The 21242-nt window shown below is 45.2% G+C and overlaps 1 protein-coding gene and 1 pseudogene across 4 annotated transcripts; one reads left to right on the plus strand and one right to left on the minus strand.

The window, feature by feature from the left end:
* Positions 1–13372: 13372 nt before the first annotated feature.
* Positions 13373–14071, plus strand: LOC135276610 (uncharacterized; annotated as a pseudogene).
* A 1234-nt stretch (positions 14072–15305) lies between these two features.
* Positions 15306–18679, minus strand: LOC105705751 (saoe class I histocompatibility antigen, A alpha chain). 4 transcript variants are annotated; one of them, XM_064380645.1, is made up of 8 exons: positions 18573–18678; positions 18174–18443; positions 17657–17932; positions 16784–17059; positions 16547–16663; positions 16072–16101; positions 15903–15950; positions 15306–15737 (listed from the first exon to the last, which is right to left on the minus strand). In XM_064380645.1, the coding sequence occupies exons 1-8, from the start codon at positions 18643–18645 to the stop codon at positions 15733–15735; spliced, it is 1095 nt and encodes a 364-aa protein (XP_064236715.1). In that variant the 5' UTR covers positions 18646–18678; the 3' UTR covers positions 15306–15732. The 4 variants fall into 4 exon arrangements, with proteins under 4 accessions (XP_064236715.1, XP_064236714.1, XP_064236716.1 ...); XM_064380644.1 differs by having other exon boundaries at positions 18174–18660; XM_064380646.1 differs by lacking the exon at positions 15306–15737 and having other exon boundaries at positions 15759–15950; positions 18573–18651.
* Positions 18680–21242: the final 2563 nt, after the last annotated feature.

Here is a 21242-nt window from a genome sequence, read left to right on the forward strand (position 1 = left end):
CATGTGATGAGGCAGAGCTGAAGTGTGATATTCCAGAGGGGACAAAAAGTGCTCTGGGGTTTTCTGATTATGAAGAGTAGGGTTCAGTCTGCTTCTAGGGGAGATGTGGACTGAATTAATGAAGAATCAATGCCCTGGGAATGTGGATGAGTAAAGCAATCATCAGCATCTCCCGCCATCAGTTCAGACTGACTGGGAGGTGGGAGGTGGGATACTTCCTGAGCTTGTGGGGTTCCTCCTAACTGTCTGGTCTTGGGGCACACAGATGGGTGGTGCCCTTCCTGGTCAGGGCAGCCTCAGCTCCGCCCAGGTAAGGCAGTGGTGGCAGAGAGAGTTAGAGGAGCGCCTGTGAAAGAGACCAAGGCAGGGATGGGAGGCCTCTGTGCAGCAGGAGCAGATGCAGGACCTTCTTGGGAGCGAGAGGATGAGGGACCGTAGTTGGTATTAACTGTAAGCACATTGTTATGCAGCAGATCTCTAGAACTTTTCATCTTTCAAAACTCAAACTCGATACCCAAAAATTTCTCATGAATCCCCTCAACCCAACCCCTGGCAACCACTGTTCTAATTTCAGGTTCTAAGAGTTTAGACGCCTCTTTTAACTGGAATTGCTCAGTATTGGAATGTCTTTGTGATTGGCTTATTTCACTAGCAATGTTCTCCAGGTTGATCCATATTGCAGTATATAATAGAATTTCCTGCTTTTTGTGGGTGAATAATATTCTACTGTCTACATAGACCACATTTTCTTAATCTATTCATGTGTTGATAGGTGCTTTGTTTGCTTTCTTTTCTTGGCTATGGTGAATAATGTTGCTGTGAATATGGGTATGCAATGTTTTTCTTTTTCACACTCTTCCTCATTTTGGTGGAATTAATATTTAGTAGCTACTTCTGACAGCACAGATTTAAAGTATGTTCGCATGTTTCTGTGTGTCCATTATTGTTTTGATTCTTTTCTGGAAGAAGATAGAAATGTATGAAGTTGCTGTTTGGCACAGCGTTTAATGATGAAGGAAGAGACAGTGTAACTGATCAGTGCTGGGTCTCGGCATCCTGCAATTTCAGAACTACTGTGAGCAAAAAGAATTTTTAAAAATGTTGCCCAGAAAAGGGGGGTCATCCCTAAATATGGTGACCTTGGGACAGCTGGCCTCCCTGCCAGACTTCTTCCATGGCGGCCCTTTCTGCAGTGACTGGGGTTTCTTCCTATTTCACTCTGCCCCCTGTCCTGACCCAAGAGACAAGGTGTGTCTGCAGCTGTGCCCTCACTTGGAGTTTGCCGGTACGTTATAAACACTGGCTCAGTGGTATCAGTACATTATAAACATTGATTTATTATGGGTTATTTTATTATTTATTAAGTGTGTATTTAGATTTCACTTTACTGGCCACACAATGAACCAGGACATGGTGACCTTAGCAATCGCATCCTCCTTCTTGTGTCAAAAAGCACCATCCAGGGAGGTCAGGAGGAGACAGTTTTCACTAGCGTTGATTAAGGGAGGGCCAGATGGGCTGGGCAGGAGGATTTTTCCCTGGAAGCTGTGCCTTGAACTATGACATCCTCCCCACCTTCAAGCACAGCCCCAGTGGCCATCTCCTGGGAGCAGAAGCAGTGCAGTGGCGCCACCTGGTGGTCTCTGCTCTTCCTTTCCCAGATCCAGCACAGCCCTGAAATCCACCTGTCCCTCCTGTGTGCCAGGGTTTCTTCACTGGACACGAGCGTGGGTCAACTTTCCTTTAAAGCAGAACAAGAATGAGATTGGACCATGTTAGAAGAGGAATGGTGTCATCTCCGCCTCTGGAGAGATCCCTGTCGCCGTGTTCAGGGGAAGGATCATGCTTCACGCCCATGCAGAGAGGAGGCTCTGGCTGTGGAGAGGTGAGGACCTGCTTCCTCTATGCTAATAACTAAAATCTGCAGACTGGGGCCAGGCTTCCCCGCAGCTGTGTCCTGTTAGGTTCATCGAGGCCTCAAGGAATAGACCGTGGACGTTGCCCCCAGCGACGTGGATCTGGATGCACACTCAGAAATGAGGGAGCCCTGCCAGGGGTCCTTTGGCTGCCGGTTGTTCTGGGTGCTCAGTGTCCAGAGAGGAGGGTGGGGAGGAGGCTTTGTGCAGAACAGGAACCATGCCCTGTAACTTATTTTATTCTGCATTAGCCTTTTTTTTCATAAAATAAAACACAGGTAACATAAAAGAAAAAGGTCTTAAAATGACGACCTTTAATCAAAGGTCATCTTGAGATCAGAGAGAGAGAAATTTGTCAGCTGACCTAGAAGCCCCATCAATTGCCCCAGTTCAATAATAAAGTCTTCTCTTTTTCAAATAAAAGTCAATCACATCCTGACTTTTATGTTCATCACCTCTTTGTTCTATTTTACATTTTCTTCATCCAAAATTACAGTTTTGGTTTACTTTTTAAAATATGTTTTTTGTTCTCACTATAAGTTTCTCCTTGAAATTTATATTGTATTGTAAGGTTCTTATTGTTTGCCTTTTGTGGATTGCACGCCATGATGTGATTTACTATGGAGCTCTATTACCTGTATTTTCTATAAATTCATTGTTTGATATAGAGGTTTGTGTATATTCAGATATTTTCTGTAAATATTGATGGTACATAGAAGGAGAATAAATCTTGAGGCCCACAAATCCCTAAGCTAAGGGGAAAAGTCAAGCTGGGAACTGTTTAGGGCAAACCTGCCTCCCATTCTATTCAGTCTCCCCTCTGCTCACTGAGCTAAATGCATGTCTCATTGCCTCCTTTGGAGAGGCTAATCAGAAACTCCAAATAATGCAACCATTTGTCTCTTATCTACCTGTGACCTGAAGCCCCTCGTTGCTTCCAGTTTCCTGCCTTTCCTGAATGAATCAATGTTCATTTTACATATGTTGATCAATGTCTCATGTCTCCCTAAAATGTATAAAACCAAGTTGTGAACCACCTTGGGCACACAAGTCATGAGGATCTCCTGAGGCTGTGTCATGGGTGTGTATCCTCAACCTCGGCAGAATCAACTTTCTAAAGTAACTGAGATCTCCATCAGATTTTCAGGATTCCCAGTACTGTATTGTATTTTTCATCAAGAAGAATAATTTAATACTGGTTATTTCTTTTCTTGTGATGGTAATTGTCATTGCTGTTCAGTGGCTGAATCTGTTAGTTGATTGTGGATTGCAAAAGGGTTACAGTCTTAGTCTTTCATTTATTTTCATGTATTAGTGGAATAATTTCTAGCATAAGAGATTTACCCTTGTCTATTATTTGTCTGTTCCATAGACACTTGTGTTTTGAGAGACTAAACCAAACATTCATTCACCCATGACCCAGCAATTACACTCTTGGTTATATACCTATAGAAATGTATGCACTTGTGTGCCAAAATATGTGAAAATATTATTTATAGCAGCACAGTTTGTAAAATCTGGACATAACACACATGTTTGTCAACCGTAGAGAGACAAGAAGAGTGAGCTATTGTGAAGTGGAGCACCTGACTGCCATGGGAGTGAATAGGCTACGACCACACACAGCAAGACCAGAGACATGAGGGTGACTGTATTCAGAACTGACACATCCTATCTGTGGCGTTAGAAGTGAAGACAGTGGCTGCTCTAGCATCAGGGAGGGTGATTTATGATTAAGTAAAACCGAAGGGTGTTTTCTGGAGGCTGGAAATGCTGTACCTTGATGTGCGTGTTGTTTACTCAACTATTCACTTTGTGAAAATCCACTGCCCACTCATGGCCTATCCATCTTTCTCCATGCATGCTGTCCTTCATTCCAGTATACATTTCTGATGTTTTCAAACAGTTCTTTCTAAGCAAATATAGAATCTTTCTCACTGGAAGTCCTTAGAAATGCTGCATTGAACAAATCAGTGTAATTATTGAAAATCCCAGGAAATAAATGACTGTGACTCCATATAAAGAGGAGAACCTACACCAAGAGCAGTCGGCTTGGGAGCTGAAACCGGAACAGCTTTGGTAATGGCTGTTGAATCAGGTACTAGGAATCAAAACCCAAACAGGCACACAGCAGATAGAGGATGTGAAGTGATGCCCCTGTGCTGCATGAGTGAGTGAATCATGGGCTGTGGCTCATGGGTTGGCTTGCCAGTCAGGAACTCAGGAAAAATAAAGATGAAAAACTAGGGGGTAGTGTAGACAGGTGTGCATAGGCCTCTTGCTATGGACAGAGTGTGTGATGATAGTGGTTCATGTGGATGCCCAGCAGAGGGACTCCAAGGGGCTGGGGCTCCCTGTAATTGGGTGGGCAAGATGGCTTGATGGATGATGCCACTCAGCCACACAGGGCTTGCCCATAGAGTCCTGGCACAAAGTGGCCGTGGTGGCTGAGATGGACACTGCATGGCCACAGCAATTGAGTCACCACTCACCATGGCTGACTTGGCAGCTGTGACCGTTGAGAACCCAGCCTGCGAAAAGCAGCTCTTCATAGTACAAAGAAATAAAACAGGCAGTGTTAATTAAGAACAAGAGAGTGTTATAACAGACAAATATACCACTGCAGATATAGCGGAGATTTAAATAGTCTTGAAACCAAAAAAAATATGTCAATAGAAAGACTTATTACAAGTAAAGAAGGTAAAACAATTGTAATATCCTATTTCCATTCAAACATACCCAGTTTTATAAGTATCCTCATGTATCTCAAGAAAAATATTAGTAGACTCAATCTACCTGTGTGCAATGAACAGACTATGTTGACCAAGTTATGTATCCCAAGAAGGCAATAATATATAAACTTTAAATCTTTCAATGCATTTTACCACTTAAAAAATTAATAAACAAAGATGGTCATATTTTAGGAGGTGAAAAAATTACAGTAAAAGAAATTGAACATTTCATCTGACACACATTCTTCAATTTATAAGAATTCATGTGATCAGATTGGGCCCACCTAGAAAATCCAAGATAATCCTCCATCTGAAGGTCCATGCTCTTAATCATATCAGCAAATCTCTTTTGTGTGTAAGGTAACATATGTACAGGTTATGAGGCTTAGGGCTTGGACATATTTGTGAGGCCATTATTTTGGATTCCACAATGTATATAGCGGTCAAATGAGATTTAACATTAGTCTAGTTAAATTCCTACACATCAAAAAGTGAGTAAATGTGTGAGGCATTCCACAAATAGGTTCTGGGTAAAGATGAAGCAAGTGTATACACAACACTGTGAATAAAGAGATCCACGTTTACTCACACTGCACCGGAACTTCAGCTGTTAAAGAGAAACAGAGATCTTAGAAGTAGCCACAGAAGAAACACACATCATCTAAGAAGCAACTGGGTTAATACGTAACTGATATTTCCCTGTCTGCCTCAGCAGCCAGAAGAGACATACTCATCAAAGAGCTGACAGAAAGCCAGTGTCAAACTAGAAATTTGTGGCTGGTAAATCCACCTTTCAGGAATAAGAGTAAAACCAAACATCATCATATAAATGAAACTGTTGGACCATCTCCGAAATGTCCACTCTAAAAATATTTACAAAGACAGAGAAATATATAAGAAAGAAACAAGGCTGGGTGCAGTGGATTATCCCTGTAATCTCAGAACTTTGGGATGCCAAGGTGGGTGGATCACAAGGTCAGGAGTTTGAGGCCATCCTGGCCAGGATGGTGAAACACCGTCTCTACTAAATGTACAAAAATTAACCGGGCATGGTAGCGCGCACCTGCAATCCTAGCTACTCAGGACGTTGAGGTAGGAGAATCTCTTGAACCCCGGAGGCAGAGGTTGCAGTGAGCTGAAATGGCACCACAGCACTCCAGTCTGAGCAACAGAGCGAGACTCTGTCAAAGAAAAAGAAAAAAAGAAAGAAAACAGAAATTGTAATTTGTAATCATTGGTATGTGTAAGTCAGTATAGTCATTATAAAATATAATGTAGCATTCAAAAGGAAAAAGTAAAGTAATATAAAATATTTTAAAATGTTGTGCTATAATTTCCTTACCCATCTTCCAACACCCCTCCTGTGCCAGCCATGAGGTCCGATGATGTTTGATTCTTTTTTATGAGATAACTTCATAGAGTACAGCACCAAGATTAAGTTAGGTGCTTGATGAATTTTTGCCATGTGAATAACTTTCCTGAAAGTACTTAGCAGATGAGGAATTGTGGTGCATAAGCACAATTCAAAAGTGGCTGAGAAGTGACACCAAAGGCCATGGTGGCATAAGAACTCCAAGGACGCCCCTCTACGGCGGCAATGTGCTTGTTGAAACCCCAGTATAAAAAATTTCCATGAGAGCTGTGATTGGATTTAGTGTTGATATATATTTTCTAATTGTGATAAAATATACATTCCATATAATTTACCTTCTAACCATTTTTTCAGTGTACAACTTGGTGGCATTAAGCACATTTACAGTGTTGTGTAACCAGCACCAAAATCCATTTCCAGAACATTTTCATCATCCCAAACAGAAACTGTTCCCATTCAACCATAACTGCCCGTCCTCCCTACCCCCAGCCCCTAGTAACCTCTAGTCTACTTTCTGTTTCTATGAATTTGCTTATTCTACCTACCTCATATAAGTAAAATATCACATTTGTTTTTTATTTCTAGCTTATTTCACTTATAATGTATTCAAGGTTCATCCATTCAGAATTTTATTAACTTTTAAGGCCGAATAATATCCCATGCGCATGTGCACCAGGGGTTGTTCATCCTCTGATGGACACTCGGTTGCATCCACCTTTTGGCTATTGGGAACAGTGCTGCTGTGGGCCTGAGGGTACAAATGTCTGTGTGAGTTCCCGCTTTCAGTTCTTTTGGGTATATGCCCACAAGTGGAGTTGTCGGCTCATAGAGTGATTCTATTTTGACTTTCTTGAGGAACCACTCTACTCTTTCCATGGTGGCTGCAGCACTGTTCACTCTCACCAGCAGTGCACAAGTGTTCCAATGTCTCCATATCTTCACCAACACTAGGCCTAGTGAAGTTTATCATACTTTTATGTCCTTATTGGCATTCCTTATTTTTATGTCCTTACAGTATAGCTTCTTTGGAGAATGGTCTATTAATCTCTTTTACACATTTTTGAATGAGATTGTTTTGCTGTTACTGAATTGTGCTTTACATATTCTGGATATTAATTCTTTATCAGATATATGATTGGCAAATATTTCCTCCCATTCTGTGCATTTTCTTGTGACTCTTCATAGTGTCCTTTGATGCAAAAAAGTTTTAAATTTTGATGCAGTCTACTTTGTCATTTTTCTTATATTACTTGTGCTTTTGGTCACCAGCCAAGAAACCACTACCAATTCTTAAGTCCATGAGATTTTCCTCAGTATTTTTTCAAGGGTTTACAGGCTCAACTCTTAAGGTTAGTTCTTTGAGTCATTCTGACTTAATTTTTGGAAAGGGTGTAATGGGAGGGTGTGAATTTTGTCCAGCATCGTTCTTCTGCATGGGGATTTCCAGGCTTCCAGCACCGTCTGTTGGTGCACCGTGTGTTGCGTGGGGCTGACACATTTGTAAGATGCAGTGAGCCCTAACACATGGGAGCACATGCACAGTTGTTTTGAGAAGGCTTTCACTGGCCAATCCAATAGAAATGAATACATATGACTTCTTATAAAATCAAATTCAAGTAAAATTATAAATTTTAAAATGTTAAGACTGGAGCAAGACTGGAACATCACCAGACAAGCTGAAATATAGGCTGAAACGGAGGGTTTATGTTTACCTTGCTACGAATTCTGTTGGCCCACAATCTCTTATGCTTATTATATAAGAGAGCCAGAGGGTGGGGTGATAACTCACATAACCAGTCCCTGGTTTTCTGCTTCAGAAACAAGTTCAAATTCTCTGCTTCCACAGAGTAAATAAATTAACTGAGAGAAGTTGAATGTGAAGTTGGCATCTACAAAGTCAAAGAGTGAGTAGTAAGTGGCAACATCAGGAATCCAAGGAGAGTCTATCTTTTTACACAGAAATGGCCTCACTCTGCACTGCAGCATGGAGACGGTCCCTTCAGGGAAACTTCATGAAAATCCCGATATGATGTAGGGGTTTATGCTGCAGCCCTAAATTGAATTGTTCTTCTCTCTAACTACAGGTCTCACAAAGTTTTATAGCTTCAATGATTTCACCTGGGCCAAGATTTTGCTTTTTTGATAGTGTTTTTTTGAGCTGCTGCCTGGGGCTTAGAAAAGTGACTTCGATATTTTGCCAGAATGGTATTTCTTTTTTTTTTTATTGCATTTTAGGTTTTGGGGTACATGTGAAAAACATGCAAGATTGTTGCATAGGTGCATACGTGGCAGTGTGATTTGCTGCCTTCCTCCCCTTCACCTATATCTGGCATTTCTCCCCATGCTATCTCTCCCCAATTCCCCACCCCCCACTGTCCCCCTCAACTCACCCCCAACAGACCCCAGTGTATAGTGCTCCCCTCCCTGTGTCCATGTGTTCCCATTGTTCAACACCCGTCTATGGGTGAGAACATGCGATGTTTGATTTTGTGTTCTTGTGTCAGTTTGCTGAGAATGATGGCCTCCAGGTTCATCCATGTCCCTACAAAGGACGCGAACTCATCGTTTTTGATGGCTGCATAATATTCTATGGTGTATATGTGCCACATTTTTCCTGTCCAGTCTATCATTGATGGGCATTTGGGTTGGTTCCAGGTCTTTGCTATTGTAAACTGTGCTGCAATCAACATTTGTGTGCATGTGTCCTTATAGTAGAACGATTTATAATCCTTTGGATATATACCCAGTAATGGGATTGTTGGGTCAAATGGAATTTCTATTTCTAGGTCCTTGAGGAATCACAACACTGTCTTCCACAATGGTTGAACTAATTTACACTCCCACCAACAGTGTAAAAGTGTTCCTATTTCTCCACATCCTCTCCAGCATCTGTTGTCTCCGGATTTTTTAATGATCGTCATTCTAACTGGTGTGAGATGGTATCTCAATGTAGTTTTGATTTGCATTTCTCTAATGACCAGTGATGATGAGCATTTTTTCATATGCTTGTTGGCCTCATGTATGTCTTCTTTTGTAAAGTATCTGTTCATATCCTTCGCCCATTTTTGAATGGGTTTTTTTTGTTTGGTTCTTGTAAAGCTGTTTTAGTTCGTTGTAAATCCTGGATATCAGCCCTTTGTCAGATGGGTAGGCTGCAAAATTTTTTTCCCATTCTCTTGGTTGCTGATTCACTCTATTAACTGTTTCTTTCGCTGTGTAGAAGCTGTGGAGTTTGATTAGGTCCCATTTGTCTATTTTGGCTTTTGTTGCCAATGCTTTTGGTGTTTTGGTCATAAAGTCCTTGCCTACACCTATGTCCTGAATGGTTTTGCCTAGGTTTCCTTCTAGGGTTTTTATGGTGTTAGGTCTTATGTTTAAGTCTTTAATCCATCTGGAGTTAATTTTAGTGTAAGGTGTCAGGAAGGGGTCCAGTTTCTGCTTTCTGCATATGGCTAGCCAGTTTTCCCAACACCACTTATTACACAGGGAATCCTTTCCCCATTGCTTGTTTTTATCAGGTTTGTCAAAGATTGGATGGTTGTAGATATGTTGTGTTGCCTCCGATGCCTCTGTTCTGTTCCATTGGTCTATATCTCTGTTTTGGTACCAGTAACATGCTGTTTTGATTACTGTAGCCTTGTAGTAGAGTTTGATGTCCAGTAGTGTGATGCCTCCCGCTTTGTTCTTTTTGCTTAGAATTGACTTGGCTACGCGGGCCTTCTTTTGGTTCCATATGAAGTTTAAGGTGGTTTTTTCCAGTTCTGTGAAGAAGGTCATTGGTAGCTTGATGGAGATAGCATTGAATCTGTAACTTACTTTGGGCAGTATGGCCATTTTCATGATATTGATTCTTCCTAACCATGAACATGGAATGTTTCTCCATCTGTTTGTGTCCTCTCTTATTTCGTTGAGCAGTGGTTTGTAGTTCTCCTTGAAGAGGTCCTTTACGTTCCTTGTTAGTTGTATTCCTAGGTATTTTATTCTCTTTGTGGCAATTGTGAATGGCAGTTCGTTCTTGATTTGGCTCTCTTTAAGTCTGTTATTGGTGTATAGGAATGCTTGTGATTTTTGCACATTGATTTTGTATCCTGAGACTTTGCTGAAGTTGCTTATCAGTTTCAGGAGATTTTGGGCTGAGATGATGGGGTCTTCTAGATATACAATCATGTCGTCTGCAAATAGAGACAATTTGACTTCCTCCTTTCCTAATTGAATACCCCTTATTTCTGTTTCTTGCCTGATTGCTCTGGCTAGAACTTCCAGTACTATATTGAATAGCAGTGGTGAGAGAGGGCATCCTTGTCTAGTGCCAGATTTCAAAGGGAATGCTTCCAGTTTTTGCCCATTCAGTATGATATTGGCTGTTGGTTTGTCAAAAATAGCTTTTATTATTTTGAGATACGTTCCGTCGATACCTAGTTTATTGAGAGTTTTTAGCATACAGGGCTGTTGAATTTTGTCGAAGGCCTTCTCTGCATCAATTGAGATAATCATGTGGTTTTTGTCTTTGGTTCTGTTTATGTGGTGAATTACATTTATAGACTTTTGTATATTGAACTAGCCTTGCATCCCTGGGATGAATCTTACTTGATCATGGTGGATAAGCTTTTTGATGTGCTGTTGTAATTGGCTTGCCAGTATTTTATTGAAGATTTTTGCATCTATGTTCATGATGGATATTGGCCTGTAGTTTTCTTTTCTTGTTGAGTCTCTGCTGGGTTTTGGTATCAGGATGATGTTGGTCTCATAAAATGATTTGGGAAGGATTCCCTCTTTTTGGATTATTTGGAATAGTTTCAGAAGGAATAGTACCAGTTTCTCTTTGTATGTCTGGTAGAATTCGGCTGTGAACCCATCTGGACCTGGGCTTTTTTTGGGTGGTAGGCTCTTAATTGCTGCCTCGACTTCAGACCTTGTTATTGGTCTATTCAGGGTTTCAACTTCTTCCTGGTTTAGGCTTGGGAGGAGGCAACTGTCCAGGAATTTATCCATTTCTTCCAGGTTTTCTGGTTTATTTGCATAGAGTTGTTTGTAATAATCTCTGATGATGGTTTGAATTTCTGTGGAATCTGTGATGATATCCCCTTTATTATTTTTTATTCCATCTATTTGGTTATTCTCTCTGTTCTTTTTTATTAATCTGGCTAGTGGTCTGTCTATTTTGTTGATCTTTTCAAAAAACCAGCTCCTGGATTTATTGATTTTTTGTAGGGTTTTTCATGTCTCTATCTCCTTCAATTCTGCTTTGATCTTAGTTATTTCTTGTCTTCTGCTAGATTTTGAGTGTTTTTGATCTTGCTCCTCTAGCTCTTTCAATTTTGGTGATAGAGTGTCAATTTTAGATCTCTCATTTCTTCTCATGTGGGCACTTATTGCTATATATTTTCTTCTAGAGACTGCTTTAAATGTGTCCCAGCGATTCTGGTATGTGGTGTCTTTGTTCTCGTTGGTTTCAAAGAACATCTTTATTTCTGCCTTCATTTCATTGTTTATCCAGTCAACAGTCAGGAGAAAGTTGTTCATTTTCCATGAAGCTGTGCAGTTCTGGGTTGGTTTCTGAATTCTGAGTTCTAACTTGATTGCACTGTGGTCTGAGAGACTGTTTGTTATGGTTTCCGTTCTTTTGCATTTGCTGAGGAGTGATTTACTTCCAATTATGTGGTCAATTTTAGAGTAGGTGTGATGTGGTGCTGAGAAGAATGTATATTCTGTGGATTTGGGGTGGAGAGTTCTGTAAATGTCTTTTAGGTTTGCTTGTTCCAGGTCTGAGTTCAAGTCCTGGATATCCTTGTTAATTTTCTGTCTTGTTGATCTATCCAGAATGGTATTCTTTGCTGGAATTTGAAATCCATGAACACTCCACTTTCCTGCTGTATCCCCGGAGCAGGTTGAGTACTTGGCACTTCTTTTCAGAACTTCACTAGAACTGGTAGATTTGGAGTTAGGACCTCCCTCGATCTCTACACTTTCTTTAATTCAGAGGATCACAAGCTGTTGGGGGAAGAGTGGTGTCTTGGGTCCCTTCTGATCTGATTTATATTAATATTCAATGTCCTGAGAGGAAGTCATATGTGCACATAACATCACTTCTGCATGCAGTGTCATGGGAGAGTGGGTTCCTGGGCCCCAGGTTAAGAACCTAAGCACTACAGTCATACAGCTAGAGCTCTGGGAGGGGAGGGATGGCTGGGATGGAACCTAGTCTTGTCCTTTAGTCCTGGGGCCTTTCAAGTCCTCACGTGGTGGGTGGTGGGTGTCTGGCAGGTGATGATGTTGATGGAGTCAAAGAAGCAAACGGGCCGGGACTGGGAGAAAAGTAGGGTTGGAGAAATAATTAAAGTGGACATTATTTTTTCTCAGTGTAAGTCATGGCTTGAAATCTGGAGAGCCTGAAGGAGTATCCCCCTACCCAAACCTGTTTTTTCCTTTTCCCTCAAGCCTTGTTTAGTCACAGGCTCAGTGCCACCACCAGGGGGCGCGCATAGACCATGAAGGAACCGCACAGCTGGGCTTGTTCGTGGTTGGCTCCTGGGTCCCTGACTTAACCAGGGAGCCAAGACCCTGCAGCCAGGTGGCCTGGATTCAACCTGCAGCTCTGGTCCTACTGACACTTTCTCTCCTGGTGCCTCAGTTTCTTCATCTGTGAAATGGTGAGGACATTACAGCACTTACCTCTGGGGAGAGTTTCTCAACAGCAGCACTACTAACAATTTGGGACAGAGAGCTCCTTGTGGAGTGGGCTGTCCTTTGCACTGTGGGAGGTTTGTCAGGAGCACTCCACCCACCCCCTCCCACCAATCCCCATATGACAACTGAAAATTTCCCAGGATTTTGAGATCTCCTTTGGGTCTGGAATCTGCATTTAGTCAGGCACTTTCCCACCTGAAACTTCATCTCACCAATGAGATGGTCTGTGGGCCTTGTGCTTTGGTCCACATAAGGCCACTTTAAAAGAAGGATTCTGTCCATCTTTTAAACAAGTCAATTTTCTTCCTTTATCTCTGCATTCAGTTATTCCTTGCACATCCTTTGTTTAGTATATCTTCAAATGTATCAGTTCCAATTCTAGTAGCAATTTATGATACCTGCTATGGCCTCAGTAGAGCTCTGATTCCTTTAGCACAGGGAATGTGTTATCGATTCTGCTCTGGATAATGAAAATCAATTTATTTTGGTTTACTTGTTTGAGATGTTGTTCCTCATCTGTCAAATGTAAATGTGGACACGGCTTAAACTACTCCCCAGAGAACCCAGGGGAGAATCAGTGCTCTGGCTCTGAGACACAGGGGGTGGAAGCAGGAGAGTAACTGGATGGTGAAGCTGTAGCTGCAGAGGCATCCGGGCCCCTCACCTGCACTCCTCATAAATGTCTCCTCCACTGAATGCCTGCGATGCCCTCTCCTCTGTATGCTCCTGCCAGAGTTTCCCCGTCTCCACTGACAGCAGCTCCACCCTTCTACTCACTCAGTCCAACACTGTGGGTGTCCTTGATTCTTCTTTCTCACACCACAGATACAATCCATTAGCAAGTGCTGTGAAGTCCATCTTCAAATTCATCCAGAATCCCATCACTTCCCACCATTTCCCCTGCTCACACCCCAGTCAAGGTAACCAGCAACTCCATCCTGGAATACTGCACTCCTTCCTCAGCGTTTCCCTACTGCCTCAGTTGTCCCCCACCTCTCAATTCTGTTCTCAGCACAGCAGCCAGAGAGAAGCTTTCAAAGGATAAGTCCTACCATGTCCCTTTTTCAAAACTGTCCTCTAACTCTCCATGTCATTCATAGCAAATGTCAAAACCCTTCCCACACCCTCCAGGCCTAACTGCTCTGGCCACACCTCTGACCTCATTTCAGTTTCTCTCTGTCCAGCCCTGCTGGCCTCTTCCTCTTTCCAGGAACACAGACACTTTCCTGCTCTTGTGCATCTGCACTGAAGGTTTCTGTCTGAAAAGAGCTTTCCCAGTCATCCTTGGGGACAGCTCCTCACATCCCTCAAACCTTTACTCGAAGGTCACATTTGCAATGAGGCCCATGCTGACCACCCAGTGAAACAGCCATCTCCCTGTCCCCACAGCTCACACTCTGGATCACCTGCCCCACAGCACTTGCCACCTTCTAACTCAAGCATTTTCTGCTCTTACTCTGTTTATACTATGTCTGTCATCTGCCTACAGAGGTGTCCAATCTTTTGGCTTCCCTGGACCACATGGGCAGAAGAAGAATTCTCTTGAGCCACACATAAAATACACTAATGGCAGCTGATGAGCAGAAAAAAATAAAATAAAATAAAAAAAGTACGTGCATCATTTTTATGATATCTGCCACCACAGATTAGCAAAAACATCCTCACATTCAAAGCTGTTCTGGGCCACAAGCAGCCTGTGAGCCACAGGTTGGACAAGCTTGCATCTAGAATGTATACACTGGAAGGCTGAAAACTTTTCTATTTTTACTTTAATGACGTTTTCTAAATGCAAAAACAGTTATATACCTGGCAGACAACAAATGTCAGTTGAATGATCACTACAGGGCACCTCCCTATTCTAAAGAGAATATCTCTATTAATGTAGCCTCAGGCCAAATGCTGCTTTGTGGCAGCTCAAGAGCACCATCATCTTACACTGACATCAGTGCTGCCAGAGCTTTTCTCACCAGGGCTGCTTTTGTGTCCTCCCTCCCTCCCTCCTCCCACACCAACCCTCCTGCACGCTGCAGCACACAATCATACTTTTCTCTTCAGGAAAGATAACCCTAGGCTTATGGCTCCAATTTTTCAACCACATATGAATATAAGTTAGACTCAGCTTTATAAATCCATGAGTTTGGATTGGAGGCAGCACTTGGATTACTAAAAATCAGGGCAAGAAGAAGAGTAGGAGAGAGAGCAGAAGGAGTTCCAAGGGAAAGTTACTTACGATGAGAAACTACGGGAGCCCTCCTCTCTGCAAGTATCAGAATCTGCTCTAAGAATGTTGGAGGAAAGATGGAAAATACAGTCCAGGAAGACACCTGTAAGGAGGGCGAGAGGGACAGGGGTCTGAATATTTGTCTCCTGATACCACAAGAACTTTTATCTGTGGAGACCACCATAGGTGACATCCATGTCCCTGTGATCACAGGTTGTGGTGGGACAAGCAAGGGTCTATTGAAGGGCTAAGGACAAAGGAGCTGCAAAGACGACCCAGCTGAGCAGTGACCACATAAAGCTAACTGTGGCCTGAGTACCCCCTGGGCACAGCCCCGTCTACTCCCTTCCCTGCAACAAAACAGCACAAGAAACACGTGGACTGTGGAAGGTTCTCAGGTCTTCCATTTATTTTGTCTCTCAAATTTCAGGAATCTTCTCTTTTAATTAACCCATCAATCTCTCATAGACATAATTTCAAAAAGTAAATTTTATTCAGATTCTAATTTTAATAGGGAAAGTAAGAAGTTACAGCTCAGTGCACCATGAAGTTGAGACAGAGATGGAGACATCCCAGCCCCAGGTCTCTGGAACAGGAAGGGTGATGGGGAAGGAATGCAGGTCAGCATGGGGAAGGGGTCATGGTGGACACAGGGCTGGGCTGGTCTCCCCACCTCCTCACACTATGCCTATAGGGACACAGACACATTCAGATGCCTTTGCGGTAAGAGAAGTCAGGGTTCCGAAGTTACAAATGGAAGGTGTGGATAAATAGTGCCTCTCAGTCCCACACAAGGCAGCTGTCTCACACTATAAAAAAAATTCATGAACAACTTTATATCAGTCATGTTTTAAACAATCCATCACCAGCTCAATACATCAAAGTCAAAGAAACCCGGTAACACAGCTGTGCCAACTGTTCCCCCCAACAACCCACACACATCAGCCTCCCCCACCCCCGTGCCAGGATCTCACCTTTAGAAGCCGTGAGAGACACATCAGAGCCCTGGGGACTGTCACTGCCTGAGGTAGAACAAAAACAGAACCTGGTCAGAGCCTATAGGAAATGCTATTAGCTGGGCGAGCTCCCCATGGGCTCCCGACCACAATATCTCAATGACCTCAGGGGATCCTTCATACTTACTTGGAGCCTGAGAGTATCTTCCTCCTTTATCTGTGGGAAGAAAATGTACTGTGAGAGGTCAGAAAGGTGGCAGGGCCATGAAGTCCTAGAGGATCTCCTAGTCTTGGACCCCAGAGAAGTTTCCAGAAATGTGTGAATAAACACTCAGGGAAGGATCAGGAAAAACAAGGAAAGCAGGTGTGGGTCCTGGACCAACTGCCTCCCTAAGGACTGTCCTCAGCAGGGACCTTCCCTTGTGACCTGTGACTGCTGGGATCAGGCCCCCATCACCACAGTCATCAAGGTGATACATCTGTCCTTCATTGTCACAGGTGTTTTACACAAGAGTAAGTGCTGGCACACAGGGCCCAGGCTGGGTAGGCTTATGAGTGTGGATGCTGCTCCCTAATAACCAGGCAGGGCACACTTCTACCTGGGACTTGGAACCCTCAGTGGGACAAGAAATCTCAGACCCCACTCCTCACCCCTTCCTCACCTGAGTTCTTCTTCCTCCACCTCACAGCAGCGACCACAGCTCCAGTGACTACAGCAACAAGGACAGCCAGGCCAGCAACGATGCCCACGATGGGGATGGTGGGCTGGGAAGACGGCTCTGGGAAAGGAGGGGAAGGTGAGGAGCCCTGAACCCCAGGCTCCAGCCCTGACCCTGTTGAAGGGCTGCAGAGGGGTTCTTGCTTTCCCTAAGAGACATGACACCCCATCCCCTCCTTACCCCATCTCAGGGTGAGGGGCTCAGGCAGCCCCTCGTGCTGCACATGGCATATGTATCTCTGCTCCTCTCCAGAAGGCACCAACACAGCTGCCCACTTCTGGAAGGTTCCATCCCCCGTAGGCCTGGTCTCTACGAGCTCCATGTCCTGGGTCTGGTCCTCCCCATCCCGCTGCCAGGTCAGTGTGATCTCCGCAGGGTAGAAGCCCAGAGCCCAGCACCTCAGGGTGGCCTCATGGTCAGAGATGGGGTGGTGGGTCACGTGTGTCTTGGGGGGCTCTGAAGGGAAGAGTCAGAAAATTCAGACATCTTGCATCTCTCATGGGACACCCCAGCAGCTCCCATGTGACCATCCTGAGAATGGACAGGACACCTGGGGTAAGGAAGGGAGCACAGAATACAGACACCAGCCTGGACACAGGCACCTGGGATAATGACCTGTTCCTTGGAAAGTTCTAGTCTGAGGGGGGGATCCGGGACTTCTGGTCCTGATGTGAGTGGAGGCCAAGGGACTCAGAGGAGCTGGAGTCAGACTCCCACACACATTGAGTGTGAGGCAGAGGACAAGGCAGGAGAGTAAAAATCCTGGTGCCCAATGCTGCTGTGGGGGTCACAGGGAACCCCTGATCAGTATTCCCGGGATTGACTTCTCCTCCTTTACCTCAGAGACTGCAACCCTTAATTGTATCAGAGAACAGGGCAGGCCCTGAGAGTCACTCTCTGGTACAGGATCTGGAAACCCAGGAGGATTCGTCTCCCTTAGGACTGGAGGGAGGGTGATATTCTAGTGTTAGTCCCATTTTCCTCCCCTCCTTCTACAAGGCCAGCCTGGGCGGTCTACAGGTGATCAGGGAGGTTCCCCACTGCCCCTGGTACCTGCGCGCTGCAGCGTCTCCTTCCCATTCTCCAGGTGTCTGCGGAGCCACTCCACGCACGTGCCCTCCAGGTAGGCTCTCTTTTGCTCCGCCACATTGGCCTCCTCGAACTTGCGCTGGGTGATCTGAGCCGCCACGTCCGCGGCGGTCCAGGAGCGCAGGTCCTCGTTCAGGGCGATGTAGTCCTTGCCGTCGTAGGCGTGCTGGCGATACCCGCGGAGAAGGCGCCCGTCAGGCCCCAGGTCGCAGCCATACATCCTCTGGTAGGTGTGAGACCCTGGCCCCGCCCCTGCGGTCAGCTCCGCCCGCCGAGCCCCGCTCCCGCCCAACCTGCGGGGATTTTGGCCTAAACTGAAAATGAAACCGGGTAAAGGCGACCGAGTTTCTCCCTGGTCAAGGGTCTGGGCAGGTCCAGCAGCCTCAGGGTTGATCTCGGACCCGGAGACTCGGGGCGACCCGGGCCGTCCGTGCGGGATGTGGAGGGGTCGTAACCTGCGCCCCGGGCCGGGGTCACTCACCGGCCTCGCTCTGGTTGTAGTAGCCGGGCAGGGTCCGCAGGCTCACTCGGTAAGTCTGTGCGGTGGTCTTGTGGATCCGTGTGCTCCGGTCCCAATACTCCGGCCCCACCTTCTCCATCCACGGCGCCCGCGGCTCCTCTCTCGGATTCGCAGCGTCGCTGTCGAACCGCACGAACTGCGTGTCGTCCACGTAGCCCACAGAGATTAAGCGGGGCTCCCCGCGGCCGGGCCGGGACACGGAGGTGTAGAAATACCTCATGGAGTGGGAGCCTGGGGGCGAGGAGGGGCTGAGACCCACCCGACCCTCCTCCTGGCGCGGCTCCCTGGGTCCTGCGTCCCCGCCGGGCGGGCCCCTCGCTCCTACCGCAGAGGCTGTTTCCCTCCCGACTCCGCACTCACCCGCCCGGGTCTCGGTCAGGAACAGGGCCCCCGAGAGCAGCAGCAGGAGGGTTCGGGGCTCCATGACCGCCATCCTCGGCCTCTGGGGAGGCTCTGAGTCCGGGTGGGTGACTGGGGACTTTATAGCCGGGACCGCGGCGACGCTGATTGGATTCTCTAGAAACCCGGCACCCAATGGGAGTGAGAACTGGGTCTGCGTCGTGAGTAGCCAGGAAAAAGGACCCGACACAGGTTGGGAGAGGAAGAGAAACTCTGCGGAGATGGGGAATCCCCAAAGCTGCGCCTCCGCAATCCAAACACCGCCTTCCGCGCCTGAGACCCTGAGAGCCACGCCTGGGGACCTGGGACTTCGTCCTGATCCCGCTCCTCCTGTGCCAAGCGCTCTGTCTCAATGTCTCCCTGAGTCTTGGCCCAGGAGCTGCTGAGAAACCAGAGAGAAATCCTCAGCATGGGCCCCGTCCCTCTCCCTTCACTTGTCATTCCTACATCCCGGTCCCTGAACTGGACTTCCTGCCTCCAACTCCTTACCTGTCCCCCTGGACTCTTCTAGAAGAAAATTCACCCCCAGGAAGCTTAGTGCCAGAGAGTGAGCTCTCCCTGGGAACGGAGGTGTAGAGACAGGGTTTTTTGTTGTTGCTGTTCAAATCTGAAGACTTTTTGCCTGAGAGCATGAGATAGCATAGAGGCGAGTTTGCTTTCTGTTTATTAACTACAGTGGGTAGCAGAATCTTGATAACTCCTGAATAATCGAGAACCTAATTGGCAAAAAGTGTGACTTTGGCCCCTTGATATATAAATGTGTCTAAAAGCATTACAACAGGACTCACAAAGCTCCTGTTTCACTTTCCCAGACAATGTATCTGTGACTCCCGCTTGTTGTATTTTAAATTTAGCTTCACTGCATAGACCTGAGTTTCTGTGTGAGTCCAGGGCATCTCCTGAATCCAAAGTAGCACACTGTGTTACTGTATGTTGCAACCAGGAGCCAGTACAGACTTCATTCACTTCACAGTCGCAAGTGTTCAGTGCAGTCACAATGCCCCTCACCAGTGCACTGCCTGTTTTTAGGAAGTAACCACATCTAAGTGGGGTGTTTATTTTATAGGAACACTTAGTATTTTCTAAACCTGATTAACATAAGCAACAATTAGTTTTTAGGCAGACCTACATAAGGTATCAAAGGCCAACTGCAAAGAACACCCTGAGAAGCTCTGTATTTGGGTGTATTAAAAATCTGTAAAACAATGTGTTTAAACCTGAGAATTCTGCTGCTTTTGAATTCTTTCCCTCTGGTCCTTCTCCTCACCTCCTGCTTCTCCAGCCCTTCCCTCTGTCCCTCTCATCCCTAAGGCCTTCCTCTCCCTTTATTCCCCACCACCCTGTCACTCCTGAATTTTGGCTCTAGCACTGTCCCATTACCTGCTACGTGACTATTCTCTCCACAGTGGTCCTGCTGTGAGTCAGTGTGTGTCATTTCTCCACAGAAAACACTCCAGTGGCTCCACCTCCATCTTGTGAAGCTTCTTGAATGTCAAGCAAGTGAATATATTAGGGCATACCTGGTTCAGTGTAGGCACTAAATTAATTTTTGTTGACTGAGTGATTGAAACATGAGTGTGTTAAAATGGACCACAGAAAATTACAAAATGTAAAACACTGAGAAAGTTGACAGATTTTATGTAACTAGTGTGTATATCAATTCATGAATTCATTCCATGAGTCTGTTGAGCCAGTGTATGAATTTTATAAGGCTGGGTAGTAAATTATTGCAAACATTCGCTTTAAACAACAACAATCATTTATTGTTGATTTATTTATTTTTAGAGACAGAGTCTCCCTCTGTCATCCAGGGTGAAGTGCAGTCACATGATCATGGGTCACTGCAGCCTCAAACTCCTGGGCTCAAGGGATCCTTCTGTCTCAGTCTTCAGAGCAGCTAGGAGAGCAGTCAAGTGCCACCACGACCAGCTAATTAAAAAAAAATTGTAGAGACAAGTGTCTCACTACATTATCCTGCTGGTCTCAAACTTCTGGCTGCAAGTGATCCTCCTGTGTCAGCTCCTCAAATGTTAGGATCACAGGCCTGCCCTACCACTCCTGGCCAAACAACACCCCTTGAGCTGTTTATAGTTCCTTAGTCAGAAGTCTGGGCAAGATGTGGATGGAATCTCTGTTCTGGACTTCCCAAAGCTGTGTTTTCGTTTTGAATCCTCCTTCAGGCTTATACAGAGGTGGCAGAATGCAGTTTCTGGCAGTTGTAAGACTGAGGTCCCTGTTCCTTGCTGGCTGTCAAGGTAGAGAACAGGGAGGGCTGTGTTCAATTCCTGATGCCCACCAGCATTCTTGCCTACACAGCCCCTTTATTTTCAAAGCCCGCAATAGAGGAAACCCCTCATGCTGAATCCCTCTCACACTGTGAATCTCTATGCTCAGGAAGGACCCAGTCCTTTCCTAGGCTCACCTAGGACAGTCCAAGCAGAAAAAACCTAGCATAAAGTCAACTAATTGAGACCCTTAATTATATCTGCTGAATCCCTTCACAGCAGCACCTACATTAGAGTTGGTTGAATAACTGGGGGAAGGTGAATGACCAGGAGGTGCTTGTTGGGGGTATCTTAGAATCAGCCAAGCAAGGATTGGATCTTCCTTTTGTGTTTAATTGAGACACAG

The sequence above is a fragment of the Aotus nancymaae genome, unplaced genomic scaffold (genome assembly GCF_030222135.1).
Source record: "Aotus nancymaae isolate 86718 unplaced genomic scaffold, 86718_ANA_hifiasm-v0.15.2.pri h1tg000027l, whole genome shotgun sequence".
NCBI classification, from domain to species: domain Eukaryota; kingdom Metazoa; phylum Chordata; class Mammalia; order Primates; family Aotidae; genus Aotus; species Aotus nancymaae.